Below are 18,577 nucleotides of genomic sequence, written 5' to 3' on the forward strand. Positions count from 1 at the left end.
TTTTGAAATTGGATCGAAGATAGAAGATGTAGAAGCACTGACTTTTAAGAGGTGGCAGCCATTATGTGCTCTCCATAGCTGACATTTCCCCAGGAAAGCTGAATCACTCTGCCAGTCTGCAGGGCTGATTTTCCCACAGGAGAAATCCTGTGTTTGCAGAGCAGCCAAGGTGCCCTGAAGACCCCTTTCCTGTCTCTTCACCCACACGCTTTGCCTCATCATGTTGGAGCGCTCCTACTGCAGCGCAGGGCACCTGGTGTGGCAGTTTTCACAGCTTTGACATATTTGCTTACTTAATTCCCACAGAAAGCCCTTATAAATCTATGCCCTGAAAAACCCCTTTCCCCATGCCTCCCGGTCTGCTCTTTGTAAACATCTCTGCATTTGCCCGGATTCCTTTTAAACTGTTTGAAGCAGATGAAAGAGACAGGCCAATTAATCAAGAGTAGCCATTTTCCTGGCCCAGCAGCCTATTCCAGAGTTAAAACAAAGACCAACCATTGCTAGATCTTTTTGTTTCGGGGCCTCCCTGAATTTAAGGCTTGTTAACCCCTAAGGACTCCTGAAACATTTGCTTTCCAAAGGTCCATAGCCAAACTTGGCATGCCTCCGATGAAGTAATGCCATACCTGTCCGTCTGTCTGGCCTCTTGCTTTACAATATTTGGAGTGAAAATGCATGTCGTATAAATTTTTGTGACATTGTTTAGAAAGCGGCCATTTGTATGTGTCAAAATGAAGTGCAAATCACTCCTCCAGACAGCAGAAATGTGGTTTTCTTCTCAATAGATATTTTGCAATGCGTGCTTGTTATGATTGCTTCTCAGTTGCGCATCATCCTGTTCCTCCGGAAGAAAGTGCAATGTAATGGAAAACACTGCGGGAGCCATGATGTACAGATGGCACTCAACCCATCATTTTGGCTCTCCCCATATATAGCAGTTGTATTTCCGTATCACAACTAGCGTGAATTAAGTCTGAGTTAACTTGAACATGTCATTTTGCCTTTCTCTCAACAGCTAAACTGGGTTGAGCTGTGATTAGTGCGGAAATGTTGGCCTCTCTGTAGTGCAGACATCTCGACCAATTATAGTCCAATGTGCCAGCATGGTGTAGTGGTTAAGAGCGGTGGACTCATAATCTGGAGAGCTGGGTTCATGTCTCCACTCCTCCACAGGCAGCTGCTGGGTAACCTTGGTCTACTCACACTTCTTTGAAGTCTTTCAGACCCACTCACCTCACAGGGTGTCTGTTGTGGGGGAGGAAGGGAAAGGAGATAGTTAGCCACTTTACGATTCCTTAAGGGGAGTGAAAGGCAGGATATCAAGTCCAAACTACTCTTCTTCTTCCTCTTCTTCTTCTTCCTCTTCTTCTTCTTCTTCTCCCTAACTTGCTCAGCTGCTGAGAAAGAGGTAAAGTGCTGGTGCCTAATTTCTTTTTTTACTTCACAGTGTTGAGAGAGGGATCATACTGGATTGGGGCCAATGGAGACATTTCATGACATGTGTAGGTGCTGCTGTAAATGCTGCATGTGTCTTCTACACACAAGAGAAAGGCAGCCCTTTGAGACCTGACTTGGGGAAGTTCTACTGTGAGTTGTGAAGGGGGAGTTAAAAATGCCTCTGTGGTTATGAGCAACAGCCACGCAGAGTGCAGTGAATCAATGGGAACCCAAAAGCTCCCGAAACATATTGTTGCACCTACCCAAATCTCTGAGTATTCCAGTTCAGTCTCCTTGAAATGAGTGTCAGTGACGATCTTGAAGTCTTTAGGTTTTATTTACGCAGAAATACAACCTGAGTGGGGCTCACAAGATTAAGACTCTAGCAGATATTGCCCCCACTTTTGGTTCCCAGAAAAGCCTAAGGCCACAGCCTTGGGGTCCATCACAAATCCAGACATGCCTCTGTCTCTCCTGCTTCCCGTATCGGCTGAAACTCAAACACAGCTCTCCACCCCTCGCCCATAGATCTCCATCCTAGTATGGCATGAGACCTGGCCAGGTGGCAACAGAGCACATTCTGAGAGCACAGAGGAGACACCCAGAAAGTATAGAACAATGCATCTGCATGAGAACATGGATCATTCCCAAAATAGAATGATAAATGAGCCTCTTACATATGGACCTTAAGTATATATGCAAACTCCATGAGAAATGTGCGCTTGCTTTTGCCAAGTAATCTCATTTGTATTAGATCTTATTTGAGACAAACGCTCATCTCCTCACCAACACAAAGAAGCCTTTGTCTTCTCTGATCTTTCATATTTTTCAGAGTTGAAAACCCCTGATCACCACTGTAGATGACACAACTGGGAGTGTCCTCAGTATCACTTGATGTTCTTGCTCTCATTTTGAAAAGATATCTTTCTAGCCATATGCTGCAAATGAAAAAAAAATCTGTACTATACTATACTATACTATACTATACTAATATAATATAATATAATATAATATAATATAATATAATATAATATAATATAATATACTACAGTGACATGTTTAAATGTTACTTTGATTGTGCCTGAATCTTTCCTTCATACTTGCCACCCTCTCCTGCCACACCAGTGTGGTGCACCACATCCTTTGAGAACCACGGACCTAGGGCCATTGTCTGAACAAAAGCAGCAGCTCAACTGGTTCAGGCAGCTTCTTCTTACATATTCTAACCTCACAGATACAAGATCATGGCTTGGAAAGGACCCATAGGTGACCCCACCCTAAAACAGCTCAAACACAATATACACCTAACTTTTAAAAAGTGCCTCCCATTGTTGTTGTTTGCAAGACAAGTGAGTGAACCCGGTTCCAGCTATTGTCCTATGGCCAGAGAATCTCAGGACATCTTCATGGCCCCACCATAGCCTTACTCAGCCTGTGCCAGAGAAATGCAGGGGGTGTAACACATGAGAAGGCACCACGAGGCATCATAGAACTGTAGAATGGAAGGGACCCAAAGAGTCATCTAGTCCAACCTCCTGCAATAAGCATGCTTATCTTCTGACCTCTTCCCTCCCTCTTGGCCTCTGTGAGTTGAAGAGGGGCTATCTGAAGTAGAGGACCCTCCTTCTCCTCATAGGAGCTTCCCGTGCAATACAGAACCCCATTTTTCCTTGAATACCTGCACAGAAGAAGTAATTATTCCAGGGTGACTCGTAAGTCCACCACTTTGGGGGAATGAGATGGGAAAGCTGAAATTCCTTTTGCTCAGCCTATCTAGCACATGGGTTCACCACAGTGTAAAGGTAAACGTAAGAGACCCCTGGAAGGTTAAGTCCAGTCAAATTTGACTTTGAGGTACAGACAACTTTTTCCACGTCATGTGGCCAACATGACTAAACCACTTCTGGCACACAGAACAGCTGGGCGGTTTTACATTATGCTCCACCACTGCACCAAGCCTTGCCCTTACTCTGATCTGGCTTCGCTGGATATGCTGCATCAGCATGTGAGGTCCTTGTGAAATAATCAGAGTGAGGCCAATCATTTTTGAGCCTGGGGTGATGGAGTGGGCAAATAGGAGCCAACAAACACTACTGGTGATACATTCTCCCACACTTTGCTCCTGTTCGTGACTCCACATCCAGAATCCCCCCTCCCTAATGGTCCATGAACAGGGCAGTGGAGTTGAGAAGAAGAATAATTTTGGCCTGTTAACTGCTAGTCAGAATGTTGGTGACTTCCTTCTTCATCAGAAAAGCAAATCAGGCCATTTCCACGTCCCCTCTGTTCTTCTAGGACTCTTTGGCTATTTTAACAATTACACTGGTTGCAGCTAGCCAGTTTCCCCACTTTTGGACTATCCTGCAAGGATAGCTATGCACCAGTTTCACTCTTCATATAATTGCCCTTGGCGGTTTTAGCTCTCCTCCAAACCTAGTGACATGGAAATTTTACAATAATGCGCTAGAATGAAACGATAGGGTCATTTAGAGCATTTCACAACATTTGTTGCCTTGATTTTTTCTAAACTCTGCTGAGCAAAGGTGAAGGTCCAGCATTTTGAGGAATCAAGTGCAGATGGTTTCAAATTATCACTAAAAGAAATGAATCCCACAGGGGAATCTCAGTGTGCATTGTTTTCATGAGAACTAGAGATGGAAATAAGTCACAAAAGAGGATTCCGAGCCAAAGGCTTCCTTACCTCTTCTCTTGAGAATGGCAAGTTCAAAGTTAGACCTCAGTGCTTTAGACTGGGATCCAGTCTCTCTTTTCATTTGTTGGCCAACTCCCACAGAATCCTGTCCCCCAAGGGTCAGGTGGAATAGCACCCCCTGCCATTGCAACAAGAAGGCTACAGTCCTGTACTGATTTACTTAGAAGGAAGCCCCACTGAGCTCAATGGGGCTTTCTTCTAAGTAGACATGCATAGGATGTCATGGCTTAATCTATGGGGTCAGCATTTTGTTGATGGATCTCAACCAAAACTCTCTGCTACCTGCAGCTTAGTCCGTGTAGTCCAGAATGACGACTCAGGAACATAACATGCTGAACAGTAACTTGATTTGTATTTGGTTTTATTATATACAGAATATAGCACAGCTTTTGTACAAGTTACAATATACACAGACTCTATTCAAACTCTACACACCAACCTCTGAACTCCAACACCAAACTACTGTGTCATGCTGCTTGTAAGGGAAAACTTTTAGCTAATCACCACCTGTTCCTAGGCTTCCCTATCTCCAAGCAGACATTCTCACACAGCCTTGCTTTACTTGGCTTTTTGCCAACTCACTAATTGTCCACTTCAAAGCTGCAGTTTCTCACAAACCTCAACACATTTTTAGGTCACCTTACATTGCATTTGTTAAATGTTTACATGGGATAGGCAAGACACCTTTAGTCCATCCCCCCCCCTAATTTACACATAATATGCACATGTGCAATTTTGTCCATTGCACGCAGGTCCTGCTATCGGAAATCTCAGTTATCCAAACACAAAGTGTTATACCCAAACCTTGCTACACGAACGGCTGTTTCAGATATCCAAATAGCCGGAGTTTGTCCACTTCCTTACTTGTTTGTCTTTTGCTGGTTGCTGGCAGCCATATCAGGCAGAAACTAAGGAGAGAGGAGATGAGACAAATCACAGATTATAAATGCTTCCATAGGAAATGATGGAAATTGCCAGCTCATTATGTGAATGCTCACCTAATGAACTATTTGCTGGGAATGCCTTGTGTTTGGAAATCAGGACTTGCATGTATACACATTCTTGCAAAGCACACTTGTAATATATTTCATGTTAGTTTGCCCCCCCCCCCCGATACATGCATATTACATACAGCTTACATTAATATATGCATTTTTGTAGAAATTACATGGTTGGAGAACTGTACTGCAAAATTCAGAGGCGTATGAATATTGGAAGTCTAGTGGTGTTTTGGGTCACATATTATTTAGTAAAGAAGAAGAAGAAGAGTTTGGATTTGATATCCTGCTTTATCACTACGCTAAGGAGTCTCAAAGTGGCTAACGTTCTCCTTTCCCTTCCTCCCCCACAACAAACACTCTGTGAGGTAAGTGGGGCTGAGAGACTTCAAAGAAGTGTGACTAGCCCAAGGTCACCCAGCAGCTGCATGTGGAGGAGTGGAGACAAGAACCCGGCTCACCAGATTATGAGACTACCGCTCTTAATCACTACACCACACTGTGATTTAAGGAAGATTCACCTATAAATGCAAACTGAATCAAATATCTCCTCCATCCCTAATGAATACCTAAGGAGTTCTAATCATGCACCAAAAATGCCCCAATTTAACTTTGCAAACAGGAGTGTTGTACATGTGGTCTTGCAGTGATCAGCAGCTGTTAATTGGGCACTGGAGGGCATCCATTCACACCAATAGTTTTGATGCCACCACAGGACAAGAAAAGGCCACTGGACTTTGAGACTGAGCTCATGGGTGTGAAAAGGCCAGGTTTGATGTCTCCAAAAATAAAGTGTGGGTGAAATTATCAAGGCATTGTGGTGTGCACAGGTGCAATAGTATGCATTTACTTTTTTAAAAAAGCTCTAAAAGAGCCTGTTTAATGGGGTGCAAGCTTTTACAAGTGTGTGTGTGTGTGTGTGTGTGTGTGTGTGTGTGTGTGTTTTAAAACCATAGAGTAGCCTGGCTTAGTAAGACCATACTAATGTACAGGCTCCAAGAAAGGGGCTTGCAGCCACTTTGATTCACCCCTGGTCTTCTCACTGTTGCACCACACTGAGCTAAACTGGAACACTGAGCTCCCTGAGTTCTAGCCATGGCCATGCTCCATCGTGCAGCAATGGAAGGAGCAGCGGGGAGCCTTGCAGCTGCTTGCTGTCATCTCAGTCTCTGCACATTGCTGTGATGTTGCTAAGCCTGTTTTGCCAACCAGCTCAGTTACAGGTTGGGAGTGTGTGTGGAGATTGCCACCCAATTCATACAAATAGCAGTAGAAAACCACATGGGGTAGAATATAACATCTGACGTATCCTAACTGCAGATTTAAATTGATTTTTTAAAATACAGTGGTACCTCGGGCTACATACGCTTCCGGTTACATACGCTTCAGGTTACAGACTCCGCTAACCCAGAAATAGTGCTTCAGGTTAAGAACTTTGCTTCAGGATGAGAACAGAAATCATGCTCTGGTGGTGCGGCAGACATTAACTAAAGTGGTGCTTCAGGTTAAGAACAGTTTCAGGTTAAGAACGAACCTCTGGAACGAATTAAGTACTTAACCGGAGGTACCACTCTATTGGCATGGCATAATGCAGGAAGTCCCACACCATTTGCCACTGTAAACTAGAGGGCTGGAAGATAAACAGGGTCATTCATTTAACATAATTACCTTAAACTTGGTTTTTTGGACTGGACTCCAATTCCCACCGTGAATCCCCGCGATAGGGTGAGCTTCCGTTGCTCGGTCCCTGCTCCTGCCAACCTAGCAGTTCGAAAGCACGTTGAAGTGCTAGTAGATAAATAGGCACTACTCCAGCGGGAAGGTAAACGGCGTTTCCGTGCGCTGCTCTGGTTCGCCATAAGCGGCTTAGTCATGCTGGCCACATGACCCGGAAGCTGTACGCCGGCTCCCTCAGCCAATAAAGCGAGATGAGTGCCGCAACCCCAGAGTCGGTCACGACTGGACCTAATGGTCAGGGGTCCCTTTACCTTTACCCAATTCCCACCAGCCGCTGCTTCCATGGCCAGTGTCAAGGTGGGTGAGAGTTGTGGTCTAAAATATCTAGAGGGCACCCAGTGGCACACAGCTGATCTAATGGAAGTTCCTGTGGGCTCATAGTTCCAACCTCCAAGGGAGATTAGCTTCTGCCTCTGCAGGACTCATTAAACTGGTCTTTCCTAGAACATGCGGAAACACACTCAGTAAGTCTTAACTGAGGGTGGGTCATTTTCAGTGTTACACTTTCTATAAATAATCCCCCTCCCCCGAATGCAAAAGTGAGCTGTTTGCTTCAAATTCTGAAGGAAAAGAATGCTTGCAGGGCTGGAGGGGATCCAAAGGGCCACCTAGACCAACCCACTGCAATGAATTTGCCTTTTTCATCACAGCCACGTGTTCAGCTGTCAAGTAAATTGTCCCTCACCCTATATAGTGCATCTGTAGATCTTTACATTTGCCGCTATTGAAATATAGAGGGTTTTGTGCTCCTCCTTTTGGTTCGTTGATTTGAATTGCTTATTGTCTATGTAAAGTATAATTCCTTTAATTTACACTGAAATGGGAATGCCTGTGTGTATTTCAGGAAGGGTTAAACTGAACGATTCCCTTGAAGCTAAATTCAGAGCAAAAAAGGGGCTCTCTGAGCTGTCTTCTTGGGTTGATACTTAACTGTTCTCAAGTCGCTTTGACATGGTGTTTTAACCCTAGATTTCATGAGAGCTACTGAATTGCACCATCTTGGAAGGGTGGTGGCTGGAGTTCTCTGTTCTTAGAATCTTTGAGAATAAGGATTTAAATGACTTTCCTGGAGCTGCATAGTTTAAGGCAGGAAGTAGGCTGGAATGCAGGCTGTGAGGAGAGACAGATTTCTGCTAGGTCTGTTATGAATCTTTCATGTTTTGTAAGATGCTGAGTCTGTACCTTGGACTGACATATGCCTTATGGAACTGTTTGCATGTATCATCTGATGTTTCTGTTCTGTTTTGAGGAAGCTCTGAACAATCTAATGGGTCTAGACCAGGGGTCAGCAAACTTTTTCAGCAGGGGGCCGGTATACTGTCCCTCAGACCTTGTGGGGGCCCGGATTATATTTTGGAAAAGAAAAAGAAAAAAAGAACAAATTCCTATGCCCCACAAATAACCCAGAGATGCATTTTAAATAAAAGCACACAATCTACTCATGTAAAAACACGCTGATTCCCAGACCATCCATGGGCCGGATTTAGAGGGCAATTGGGCCGGATCCGGCCCCCGAGCCTTAGTTTCCCTACCCATGGTAGACAATGCTTCATTTCAAAAGAAGTCATTTTTTATGCAACCAGTCACTTCGAACTGTGCAATATTAATAACTGCAACAGTCTATAGATCAGCCTTCACCAGTCTGATGTTTTGATCAGTCTTGATGCTTTGAACTGCAACTCCCTTCAGCAGAACCGTCAGGCTGGCTGGGGCTGATGGGAGCAGGTATTGGAAGAAATTCACACTAAAATGCTGATGAGTTTCCACATGGACTATTAAAAAGAAAATTCAGAACTTGAATTAATGAGAAACTGAGAGAAGCCAAAACAGACATGATTTCATCCCTGCAGCTGGATGACAGTTGCAGGGGAAGAAGAGCCGGAAAGGACTATTGCCCCCATGTCCTTCTTGTGTGCAACTACTGTGTTCCTTTATGGGATGCTGGGGGGTATGGAGAAGCAGGTTGTGAGGAGAAAGAGGACCAAGGCAGCAGGATTCTGTCACCTCTCCAGGCAGTGACTGCAGAACCTGAAAATGGTTGCTGTTGGTACATTTATGTACATTGAGGTGCATTTTAGGAACTGTATTACTTTTCATGTCACTATAAATTGACGTGGCTTCCTCCAAACAGAATGGCCAGCCTTTTCTGTCTGGCCCCTGTTCTTGTGCTTTTAGCAGCTGCTTGACCTGCAGACATTAACAGATGAAAATGCTGACGTCCTGAAAAATGGCTGGTTTCTACTGACCAAGATGCCATTAAAAACACAGCAGCTGGCCAGGTCAGTTTTTTCTGGTCAGTTGGCCATCCAACATTGTCATTACCTCCCACTGCCACACACCCACACCCTAAATACTGTCCTGAAACTTATTCTTTGGTGATGGAAGTGAAAATTCATTTTCAGATACCCTTCCCAGCCCCCATCACAGAAATACAGTTTCCAGGGGTCCCTTGGGGAGAAGGAATGGCTGTTAAAGAAGTTTATGTCTACAAAGCAGACACCCCAGGAGAGGGAAAGTGAGAAGTTTGTATCCAGTTCTCTTCGGGGATAAATGTTCGCAGATGTCCGCCCCCCCCCAACAAAACACACACACACACACACCCAGTCTGATCTTAATGTTGCCTACTGAGAATTCCAGCACCTTTGCAATATCTTCTGTTCTCCAGGTTCTGCAGAAATCCCTAAAGCCCAAACCTCCAAACATGCATGTTCTCAATTAGGAGAGCAGCAGCACTTCCATCCCAAGTATTGGCAGGATGGGAACACTGAGCCATTCCTATCCACTAACCTTCAGAGGTAGCAGCAAGGCCTGACAATGTTTTCCCCTCAGGGCTCTGCCTTCTCAAAACTCACAGCCAGGGAGGTGCTGCTTAAAAGAAAGCCACGGATGGTTCCCTCTCATAGCGGCACACTTTCCTCATCCCAGCTAGTGTGCATATTTCAAAAGAAAAACCCTCCCCAACACACCTCCGGGGTTGTTCAGGAACCATTTGTATAGGGGTTTGAAATTGTTTTATATGATTGAAAAATACCTGGCCTTTGCAAAGCATGTCAGAGTGGTCTGAGCCGCTCTGGTACACTATTCAGAAACCATTTGCCAGCACCTCTCAGGTGGGTGCCATTGCCATTCTAAGAGAACTCATGGTGACTTCCAGCACCTCTTTTTCTAGAAAAATAGCACTGGGTTTGTTGTATTGATACAAGACAATAAAAATAATTAGAAAAAAATAAAAAAATCTTCCCCAACTATGGACCTGGAACCAAACTACATGGATAACCTGATGGGATTTCAGTGGCATGTACTGTGGCTTTGTTTACCTGGAACTTACTGGACTACAATGGCAAGCACTGATGGAAGAGGCATCTGCCCAACTACATGTTTGATTTATTTGTCCATACCAGAAGCCTTATTAATCTTTATACCTAGTTTTCAATGTCTCATGACATACAGTGGTACCTCGGGTTACATACGCTTCAGGTTACATACGCTTCAGGTTACAGACTCCACTAACCCAGAAATAGTGCTTCAGGTTAAGAACTTTGCTTCAGGATAAGAACAGAAATCGTGCTCTGGCGGCGTGGCGGCAGCAGGAGGCCCTATTAGCTAAAGTGGTGCTTCAGGTTAAGAACAGTTTCAGGTTAAGTACAGACCTCCGAAATGAATTAAGTACTTAACCCGAGGTACCACTGTACTTAAATTCCTCTTTGAAATAATTTCTGCATGCTTGAGTAATGCTGTAAGGTTTGACGCAGTGCTATTAAGAAATTGGAAACATTTGGGGAGGGCCTGCTTGAGATGCAACCACAGGCAACTGACCGATTGCTTCATTTGCTCCTCCTGCCTTCACTTGCCTGTTCTGCAATAGGTTTTTTTAATATAATGTGTCTTTGTATGTCATTTTCACTAATATATTCATTTTGTGCACATTACCCCTCAATATGTGCATTTTTGGAAGCATTATTTGGCTGTAAAACTGCATCATGCAATTCGGATAAATGTGAGTTTTGAAGGATGGTTGTGTTTTGGTTCTCATATTGTTTCCAAGAGTGAGAATTTGATAGATCTGGCTTTAAATGTGAATGAAATATAAGTTCTCCCCAATCCCTGCTCATGAGTGGGAAAGTTAGTGCCCAATCTGCCCATATTGATGAGCAGCCTTGGGGCTCCCGCCAGTTGGCTCCTGCCAAAAAAAGCTGCACAGTTTTTGGTGCTGCACCACCCCTCCTCTTCCGCCTCCTCCGCATCACATGGCCCCCCACTCAGAATTTTGGGTGGAAGGCGGAAGAGTCCCTAAGACCCTCAAGTGTATGTGTTGTGGACAGGGTGAGGGTGGAGGAGGCACGTGACTACTGTTGGAGAGGAGAGGTGAAGCAGTCATGGCGGAGAGCGAAGGTAAGCCAGGGCCCACCAGTGGGGTTGTTGGATGTGGAAAGTGGTGAGCCCCAAAGAAGAGAAGGGAAGCTGTCCAGTGAGAAGGGGAGGTGGATGCATCTCCAGAGGGGGTGGGGAGGCATTGCAAGTGTGTTGAGGGTCCAGGTCCTGTCCCAATTGGCATCATCAGGATGTTGGAGGGTATGTCACAGTAGCGCTGTTAAAGCCAAGTTGCACGCAGGCCAGTACCTCCAGCAGGTTCCCCAGTAGCAAAAGAGAGGAAGGTGCTATTGGAGACCCCCAGCTCCAGATCTCTGGTGCCTGGCCCCAACATGTGTGCTGTGTGCTGGGTACCTTTCTGCTGATCTTGAGCAAAATTCGTACCATGCATTCAAAGCAGGCATGGCCAAACGTGGCCCTCCAGCTGTTTTGGGACTACAACGCCCATCATCCCTAGCCAGCAGGACCAGTGGCCAGGGGTGATGGGAATTGTAGCCCCCAAACAGCTAGAGGGCCAGGTTTGGCCATGCCTGATGAAAGGATTGCAATAACACTTTTAAAAAGCCATGGCTTCCCCCAAAGAATGCTGGGAAATGTAGTTAAGGGTGCTGAGAGTTGTGAGGAGACCCCTCCATTACCCTTCCAGAATGACAAGGATCCCGAGAAGTGTAGTTTGTTCAGAGTTCTTAGAGTTGTTATGAGTCCTCTTAGTTTCCTCACAAAAAATAAATAAGCTGGCCATTGCTGGTGTGCAATGCCTGCCACCCATAGATTGAAAAGTTGCATATGGCATCTTAAAAGCCTGGGAAATGTAAGCCTTCAGTTGGTGCCACAAAGGTAACACTGACGCAGCCAGGAATCCTTCTCTGTGAAGCAAATCCCAGAGGCAACAACAGAACACATCCTTGGATCTCTCCCTCCCTCTCTCATGTTACCATACATCATTTCCTTGGCAGGGCTGTTGTACCTTCAGAGCCACATAACAGGCCAGGCCTTCTCACCACTCCTCTCAAGAAAAACCCTCCACCTGCTATACTCCTGCCTGTTCTGCAGCTTTTCACGGTTGCATCTCCCCCCCCCCCCCCAAGTCCAGAGAAGTACTGATGAGGAAGTCTGCACCTGCTGACTTTAAAAAGGGCAGACTCTTCCCATCAAAGCTTCACAATGTGCTGTGCCACCTGCCCTCCTGCGGCTCCTGACCATTCTGCTTCAGCCCCCAACTCCTGTCCAGGTGGCATCATTGTGGAACAGTGTTCTGCTGCTCATACGGAGAGGAAAGACAATTCAAGTAGGTACACATGATGAAGATCAGGATACTCCATGCTTTCTTTTTTATAAAAAGTCAAAGCAGCAACTAGGGAGGCAGCTTCAGTGGTGGGAGGGGGCTTTAACCTTTCCCTCCCAAACCTTTTACTTGATCCAAATTGCCCTCAGAAGTTGCCAGCAGCGTCTCTTTCCTACCCCCACCCCAGAAAGAAACCTCTAAGCCACAGCACAGGGGTGCAAGTAAAGTGATGGAACAGAAATCACAAAGACAAATGTAAGCTCAGAATTGCTCAAAATTCAGTTTTTATTTAAAGTGGGAAATACCCTCAGATAATGGCAAATGCCCTCAGATCATGACAAATGCCCTCAGATAATATAGTAAGTGCCCTCAGATAATGGCAAATGCCCTCAGATAATGACAAACACCCTCAGATAATGGCAAATGTCTTCAGATAACACCAGACAATGATTCCTTCTTCACCACACACATCAATCTGGTTTGGGAAGAGGATTCAGTACGCCTCATTCAGTGGTGGGAACACATCCTGAATCACAGCCTGGATGTCCGCTGGATGGAAAAGAAGATAAGAAAAGCGAGTCTTCCTTACGACCAGGCCCAGACTTATCACCGGGCATTCTTAGACAGGTAATGCCCCCTCCCATGCCCTGGCAAAGCCCAGTGGGGCTGCTACCCACCCCCAACATCACCACCCCCATTGCCAGACCATTGGGCATCCCCATGGCATTTGGGAACAGCTGTTCACTCTCCACCTTGCTTGGGGGCTTTGAGGCAGGGCTGGGATTTCAACCTGAGGCAGGTGTGTTACAGCAAAGAAGTGAGCCCTCCTCAGACCCCAGTTAGGCTGCCAAGGATGGCTTTGGGGTGGAGAGTGAGCCCTGTGGGTTTGTTCTGTGCTTGCAGAATGGACAACTTGCCTTCGTTGATGTTTAGGAACAGTGGAGTGAGCTCCTCGGGGAGGACCCTTATTATGACCCCGGGCTGTAGAATGAAGAAAAGTCTGAATTAGGTCCTTTTTAAACCCCAAAGCATCTACTAAACCCCACTTCCTTGCCTCCAAGGAAGCCCACCTCTGTGGGCTCTGCTGCCTAGTAGGTGGAGGCCAAAGGGCAGCACCAAAGAAGTGCACAAAAAGCTACCACCTGAATAATCCTGGACACACTGGGAGACCATGTTACTTCTCTGCCCGACACCAGGTTTGGATGTCTCTTTCACGGAGATAGTCTTTTGTAAGCCACTTTGAGAAACCTCTCTGGCCCATAAAACAGATACTTACAGTCAGATGATTGTATTTCAAAGCGTTGGCCAGCAGGATGGTGATACTGCTTGTAGCCAGCGCTCTTTCAAGCACATCATCTGAATTGAAAAAATGGGCCAGCGTCTGTGGGAGGAAAAAGCACCTTAGTATCAGGGGGCTGGTTTGAGGTACAGAGGCAAGCTACCAGTTGCACTGAGAACTCTCCCCCACTATCTGAGGGAGATCCTTTGTTCAATGTTCCAGACAGCTCAAAAAGGCTATCTCCCAAGTCACTGAGCCCCAAATTTGCTTTGCCCCCCCCCGGCTGCTGCACCCAGGTAGAGACTGAAGAAAGGGCCTTGACAAGGGTGGCCCCCTGTCTGAGTGGCCTGCCCTTCCCCAGCGTGACAGGGGACACCCATGTTCTGGGTTTGTGATGCTGCCTGATCAAGCTTTTATGCCAGCAGGCTCTACTGAATTGAATCAATACCCTCGTCCCACCAACACACTTACTTCCAAGAGGGTTCTTAGGCACTGAGCGGTTGGGTCCTCAGTCAGCAGGCGCCTCACAATTGCATGAAACAGCTGCTTGAGAGCCTGGTGGTGAAAACCATTTTCACAGAGGTAGATTCATAGATTCACGGGAGGAGATGATGTGGAAAGACATGGGGGGGGTGAGAATAGTTAACAGATTTTTAGCATTGGATAAGGGTGGTACTAAAGCAAACTGGCAGAATAGAGACAAATGCCAGCTTCAAATGAGACTAAGAGTTTTCACTCATGGACAAATAATGAGACAAAATTCACTTTCTGAATGGAGATGCCGTTAAAAAAACCCAGTGAAACCAAAAGCATTATCTGTATAGCTAAGCTTATGGTCTCGCTGAAAAATTAGTAAGAAATGAAATGATGTGCAAACTTTTCAGGAGATAAATTGAACCAATAGAAGTCAAGAGTAATGATCAAAGCTACAAAGAATTTACCTCCCTGTCAGGATTGCTCAGTCCAGGAATGTGAGCAATCGGAAGAAGCATCCCACGGATGATGGCCCTTTTCCTAACAACCGCATATGCTGGTCTCACGAAGCTGTCACGATGAAGCAGAAAATATGAGATTGAATTTCCCAAAGTCCTATGGATGATTTTCAGGCTTCTTGGGAACCCCACAGCCTCTAATTTTGGACCTCTCAAGCATGTACATTTAAAAGCTACACAACCCACTGAAAAACTAATCCCATGTCAGACAGCTCCCTATTGACCCATCAAGTCCCAGCTTCCGTTAAGGAAGGGGAGAGATTGAGGGAGGGGATACATCCAGCCCTGGAAGCATAAAAGCCACCCATGATTTTTCTTTTCTTTTTTAGAGACAGAAGCTTCCATTGCTCCATCCTGCCTACCCTATCAGCTTGTTGTCAAGCTCAAGATGGCACTCTTGGCCCATTTATTCACTCCCTGCTATTTCCCTGTGTTTTGATTCTTCCCTCTCAGTCTAAATTGCCAGCTGCTGACTGCCCTTTCCTCAAGCAGCTCACAAACACCCCACTTTGCCATTTCTTTTGCCCAAACAATGCTAACAACATACGTGAGGCAGATGACGTCATTCATTCCCCTTTTCAATACTTTGAAGGGGACTGGAAACATGTACCATCTCTCCATGATGTCCTGAGAAGAGTTCAAAGAGCAGAAGAGCAAAGTTAGTTCCCCATGGAATTCAGGGGGGCTGCTCCAGCCCCAGGTTCAGGGGTTGACTTCAATTGCAGTTGGAATGCCTGTCCCAAATGCCTGCAAATTCTTCTTCTTTGCCAGACCCACAAACTTCCTTTTCACAGACCATTCCCCAAACCTCACCCCATCCCTTCCGCCCACCTCCCCAATGGATTTCTCATCCTGAACCTCACTTACCAAAATGACCTTGGTCACAGGATCTTTCTGATACACCACGGCATTAGGAGCCACATTACGGGTTTGATCACATGTGAAGTGCACACAAAAGAGGAAAAAATAATCCCTGGCCAGATCCTGAAAGTGGAAAAAGTCAGGTTTTTAATCAGGAATGGACTTTCTCAACCTCACACCTGTGAAAGCCATGGGGGGGGGGGAGGGATTGCTCCTGGATCCCAGGAGACAAACATCAAAACTGGCATTTTCCTGGGCTAGTGGGTGGGGGGAGGCAAGGGGGGACTGTGCTGAGGGGGGTCTTCTACCTGCTCCCAAAGATACTAACCTGGAGAGCGGTTTCAATTGCCTCTTCCAGCATTTCTGCAACTGAAAGAGGAGAAAAGGATGTGAAGGAAGGTTCATCCATCTATTTACATCTCAAGCATCAATTTCTTACTAAACCTCTTGCCACCACTCTTAGGCCTCTTCAGAAGACCCCTTCAGATGACCCTCTCTGCTCCCCGTCTCCATCCCCCCATTCTCTCACATCTCCACTTCACTTTGGCCAAGCCCCCACCTCATTCCCTCTCTCCTGCTTGTCTCTCTTTTCTTTCTTTAATGTGTTGTGGCTTTATTCTGCACTGTAAGGCTAGTGGTGTATAAAATGGCATGTGGAGTAGAGAGACTGGAGAGAGAGAGGCTTCTTGTCATGTCCAATGGGGTCATATAGTGAAACTGGTGAGTGGAAGATTACAAGCAGACCAGAGAAAGGACTTTTCCACACAGCATTGCATTGCTGAAGGATGGAACTCCCTGCCACTAGATAAGGGGATGGCTGCCATATGGGACGGATTAGAGAAATTTGTGGCAATTAAGGTCATTGGCAGCTAAATATTTCCCCCAGGAAGAGAGGCAGCATGTCTTTCAATAGAACCAGTTGTTGGGGATCACGGTTCCTGTTGTGGACTTTGCCCTAAATATCTGGTTGGCCACTAGGGGAACAGACTGCTGGACTAGAAGGGCCACTAATTTGCTCTCGCATGGCTCTTACAAAGAAGCCTGAGTATCAGCCACCTTCTTACAAATCTCCTTGCTCTCATCCTGACCTCTCCACAAAACAAGACACCTCCCCAACAGCACCTTCACCTAACCTCCCTTCCTAGGCAGATCTACAACAACAACACATGCACCACTTTCACATACTTGTAGAAGAGATCCTTAAAGGGGTGACCTTAAAGGAGTGACCTCTGCAATCCCAAGACAGTAGGCTTTGCGGGTGGTTAAAGCTAGAAGAGATGGGGGAGAGGTGAGAATGAGACCCAGAGCCAGAAATATTGTGTTGAGAATTGTCCCCTGCGGAGACCACAAAACCACTGCAGAATAGCCCAAACAGAAAAAATGTGCAGCCTTTTCTGTTTCAAACTATTGAATGGCAGTTCAGTGAAATGGCCTCTAGCATTTCCAACACATCAGCATCTCTGGAGAGGGGCTGCTAAAGCCTCCACTCTCCACTGATTCAATGAAGGCACAGTGATGGCCCCCCAAATCTTGGCCAAAGCCACATTCATCAACTGCCCCTCAAGGTTCAATTTTGCTCAGTAGCCACACAATGAAACCGCTTGCACCATTACAGCTTGCACCATAAAAAATCCCCCAACAAGGTTTGATTTTACTCAATAGGAACACAGTGAAACAGTTTCCACCATCACAGCTTGCACCAATTTTTTTTTAAAAAAACAAACCATCCAGAAACAAACCACTCTATGGATATAAGAAACATAATGACCAATATAGAATATATAGAAATTGATACTGTACACACACACACACACACACACACACACACTTATTAGCAATTGAATGTTATTTGCACATGCACTCATAAGTAGCATTGTCAAAGCAATGAGGGGCTGCTACAGCCTCCACTCTCCACTGATTCAATGAAGGCACAATGATAGCCCCCCAAATCTTGGCCAAAGCCACATTCATCAACTGCCCATCAGGGTTCAATTTTGCTCAGTAGCAACACAGTGAAACAGCTCAGTGAAACAGCTCAGCAGCAATACAGTGAAATTGCTTGCACCATTACAGCTTGCACCATGAAAACCCCCCATCAAGGTTTGATTTTACTCAATAGCAACACAGTGAAACAGTTTGCACCACCACAGCTTGTACCATTAAAAAAACAAACGCAGACACAAATCACTCTTTTTAAGAATATACAAAACTTAGTGGAAATGGAAAATGAAATGATATCATGACCAATATAGGATTTACACAGAAAATAGAAAATTAAGCCTATAGAAGTTTATACAAGATTAGAAATACATATATAATTAAATTGAATATGATTTGGACTTGTACCAATAAGTGGCAAGGTAAAAGGTAGAGGTAAAAGGTAGAGGTTAAGTCCAGTCAAAGACGACTAGCACTATCAAAGTAATTAAAGTAAATATAACTCCCATCTGCCCACCCCACCTCCCCAAGCCCATCTAGTTGGGAAATGAATTAAAGTCCCTAACAAAAATGGGGGAAAACCAACAACCCATTCTTACCTACCTCAAGGCAATGATCCAAGCCTCACAGCACACCAGACAAAGTGAAGCAGATATAGCAAGGAAGGAAGGAAGAAACCAACCAACCACACCTCCAGAAAATCACACCCCCAAAAGAACCACCTACATCAGTGACGTGACTGAGGCATGTGTCCTTCCAGGCAAAGCAGAGGAGTAAACTTCGGTCCTACCGTATCTACAATTTCCTGGGCTTTGACATGCATCCAGTCAGCTTTGAACTTGTTTTTCAAAACAAAATGAGCTCACTCATTTGTTTAGATGGAATGGCAGTGCTTACTGCCCCTCTAATCAAGAAGCCAAGGTCTCCAGCAGCCTTATCAAAAACTAGAAATATGTGTACTAA

General features: G+C 45.4%; 1 protein-coding gene across 1 annotated transcript; it reads right to left on the minus strand.

The window, feature by feature from the left end:
- Positions 1-13,293: 13,293 nt before the first annotated feature.
- Positions 13,294-18,299, minus strand: LOC309333572 (uncharacterized protein). Its single transcript, XM_081847286.1, has 9 exons — positions 18,218-18,299; positions 16,862-16,944; positions 16,005-16,045; positions 15,683-15,799; positions 15,363-15,442; positions 14,765-14,867; positions 14,295-14,378; positions 13,821-13,925; positions 13,294-13,525 (listed from the first exon to the last, which is right to left on the minus strand). The coding sequence occupies exons 3-9, from the start codon at positions 16,035-16,037 to the stop codon at positions 13,373-13,375; spliced, it is 675 nt and encodes a 224-aa protein (XP_081703412.1). The 5' UTR covers positions 16,038-16,045; positions 16,862-16,944; positions 18,218-18,299; the 3' UTR covers positions 13,294-13,372.
- Positions 18,300-18,577: the final 278 nt, after the last annotated feature.

The sequence above is a fragment of the Podarcis erhardii genome, assembly GCF_964252035.2.
Source record: "Podarcis erhardii genome assembly, chromosome: Z".
NCBI lineage: Eukaryota > Metazoa > Chordata > Lepidosauria > Squamata > Lacertidae > Podarcis > Podarcis erhardii.

Coding starts and splice junctions, on each gene's coding strand:
- LOC309333572 (XM_081847286.1), bottom strand. CDS start 16,037: ATGCTGGAAGAGGCAATTGAAACCGCTCTCCAG. Junction 15,800..16,004: donor CAATTGAAACCGCTCTCCAG/GTTAGTATCTTT, acceptor TTCCACTTTCAG/GATCTGGCCAGGGATTATTT. Junction 15,443..15,682: donor CTGTGACCAAGGTCATTTTG/GTAAGTGAGGTT, acceptor AACTCTTCTCAG/GACATCATGGAGAGATGGTA.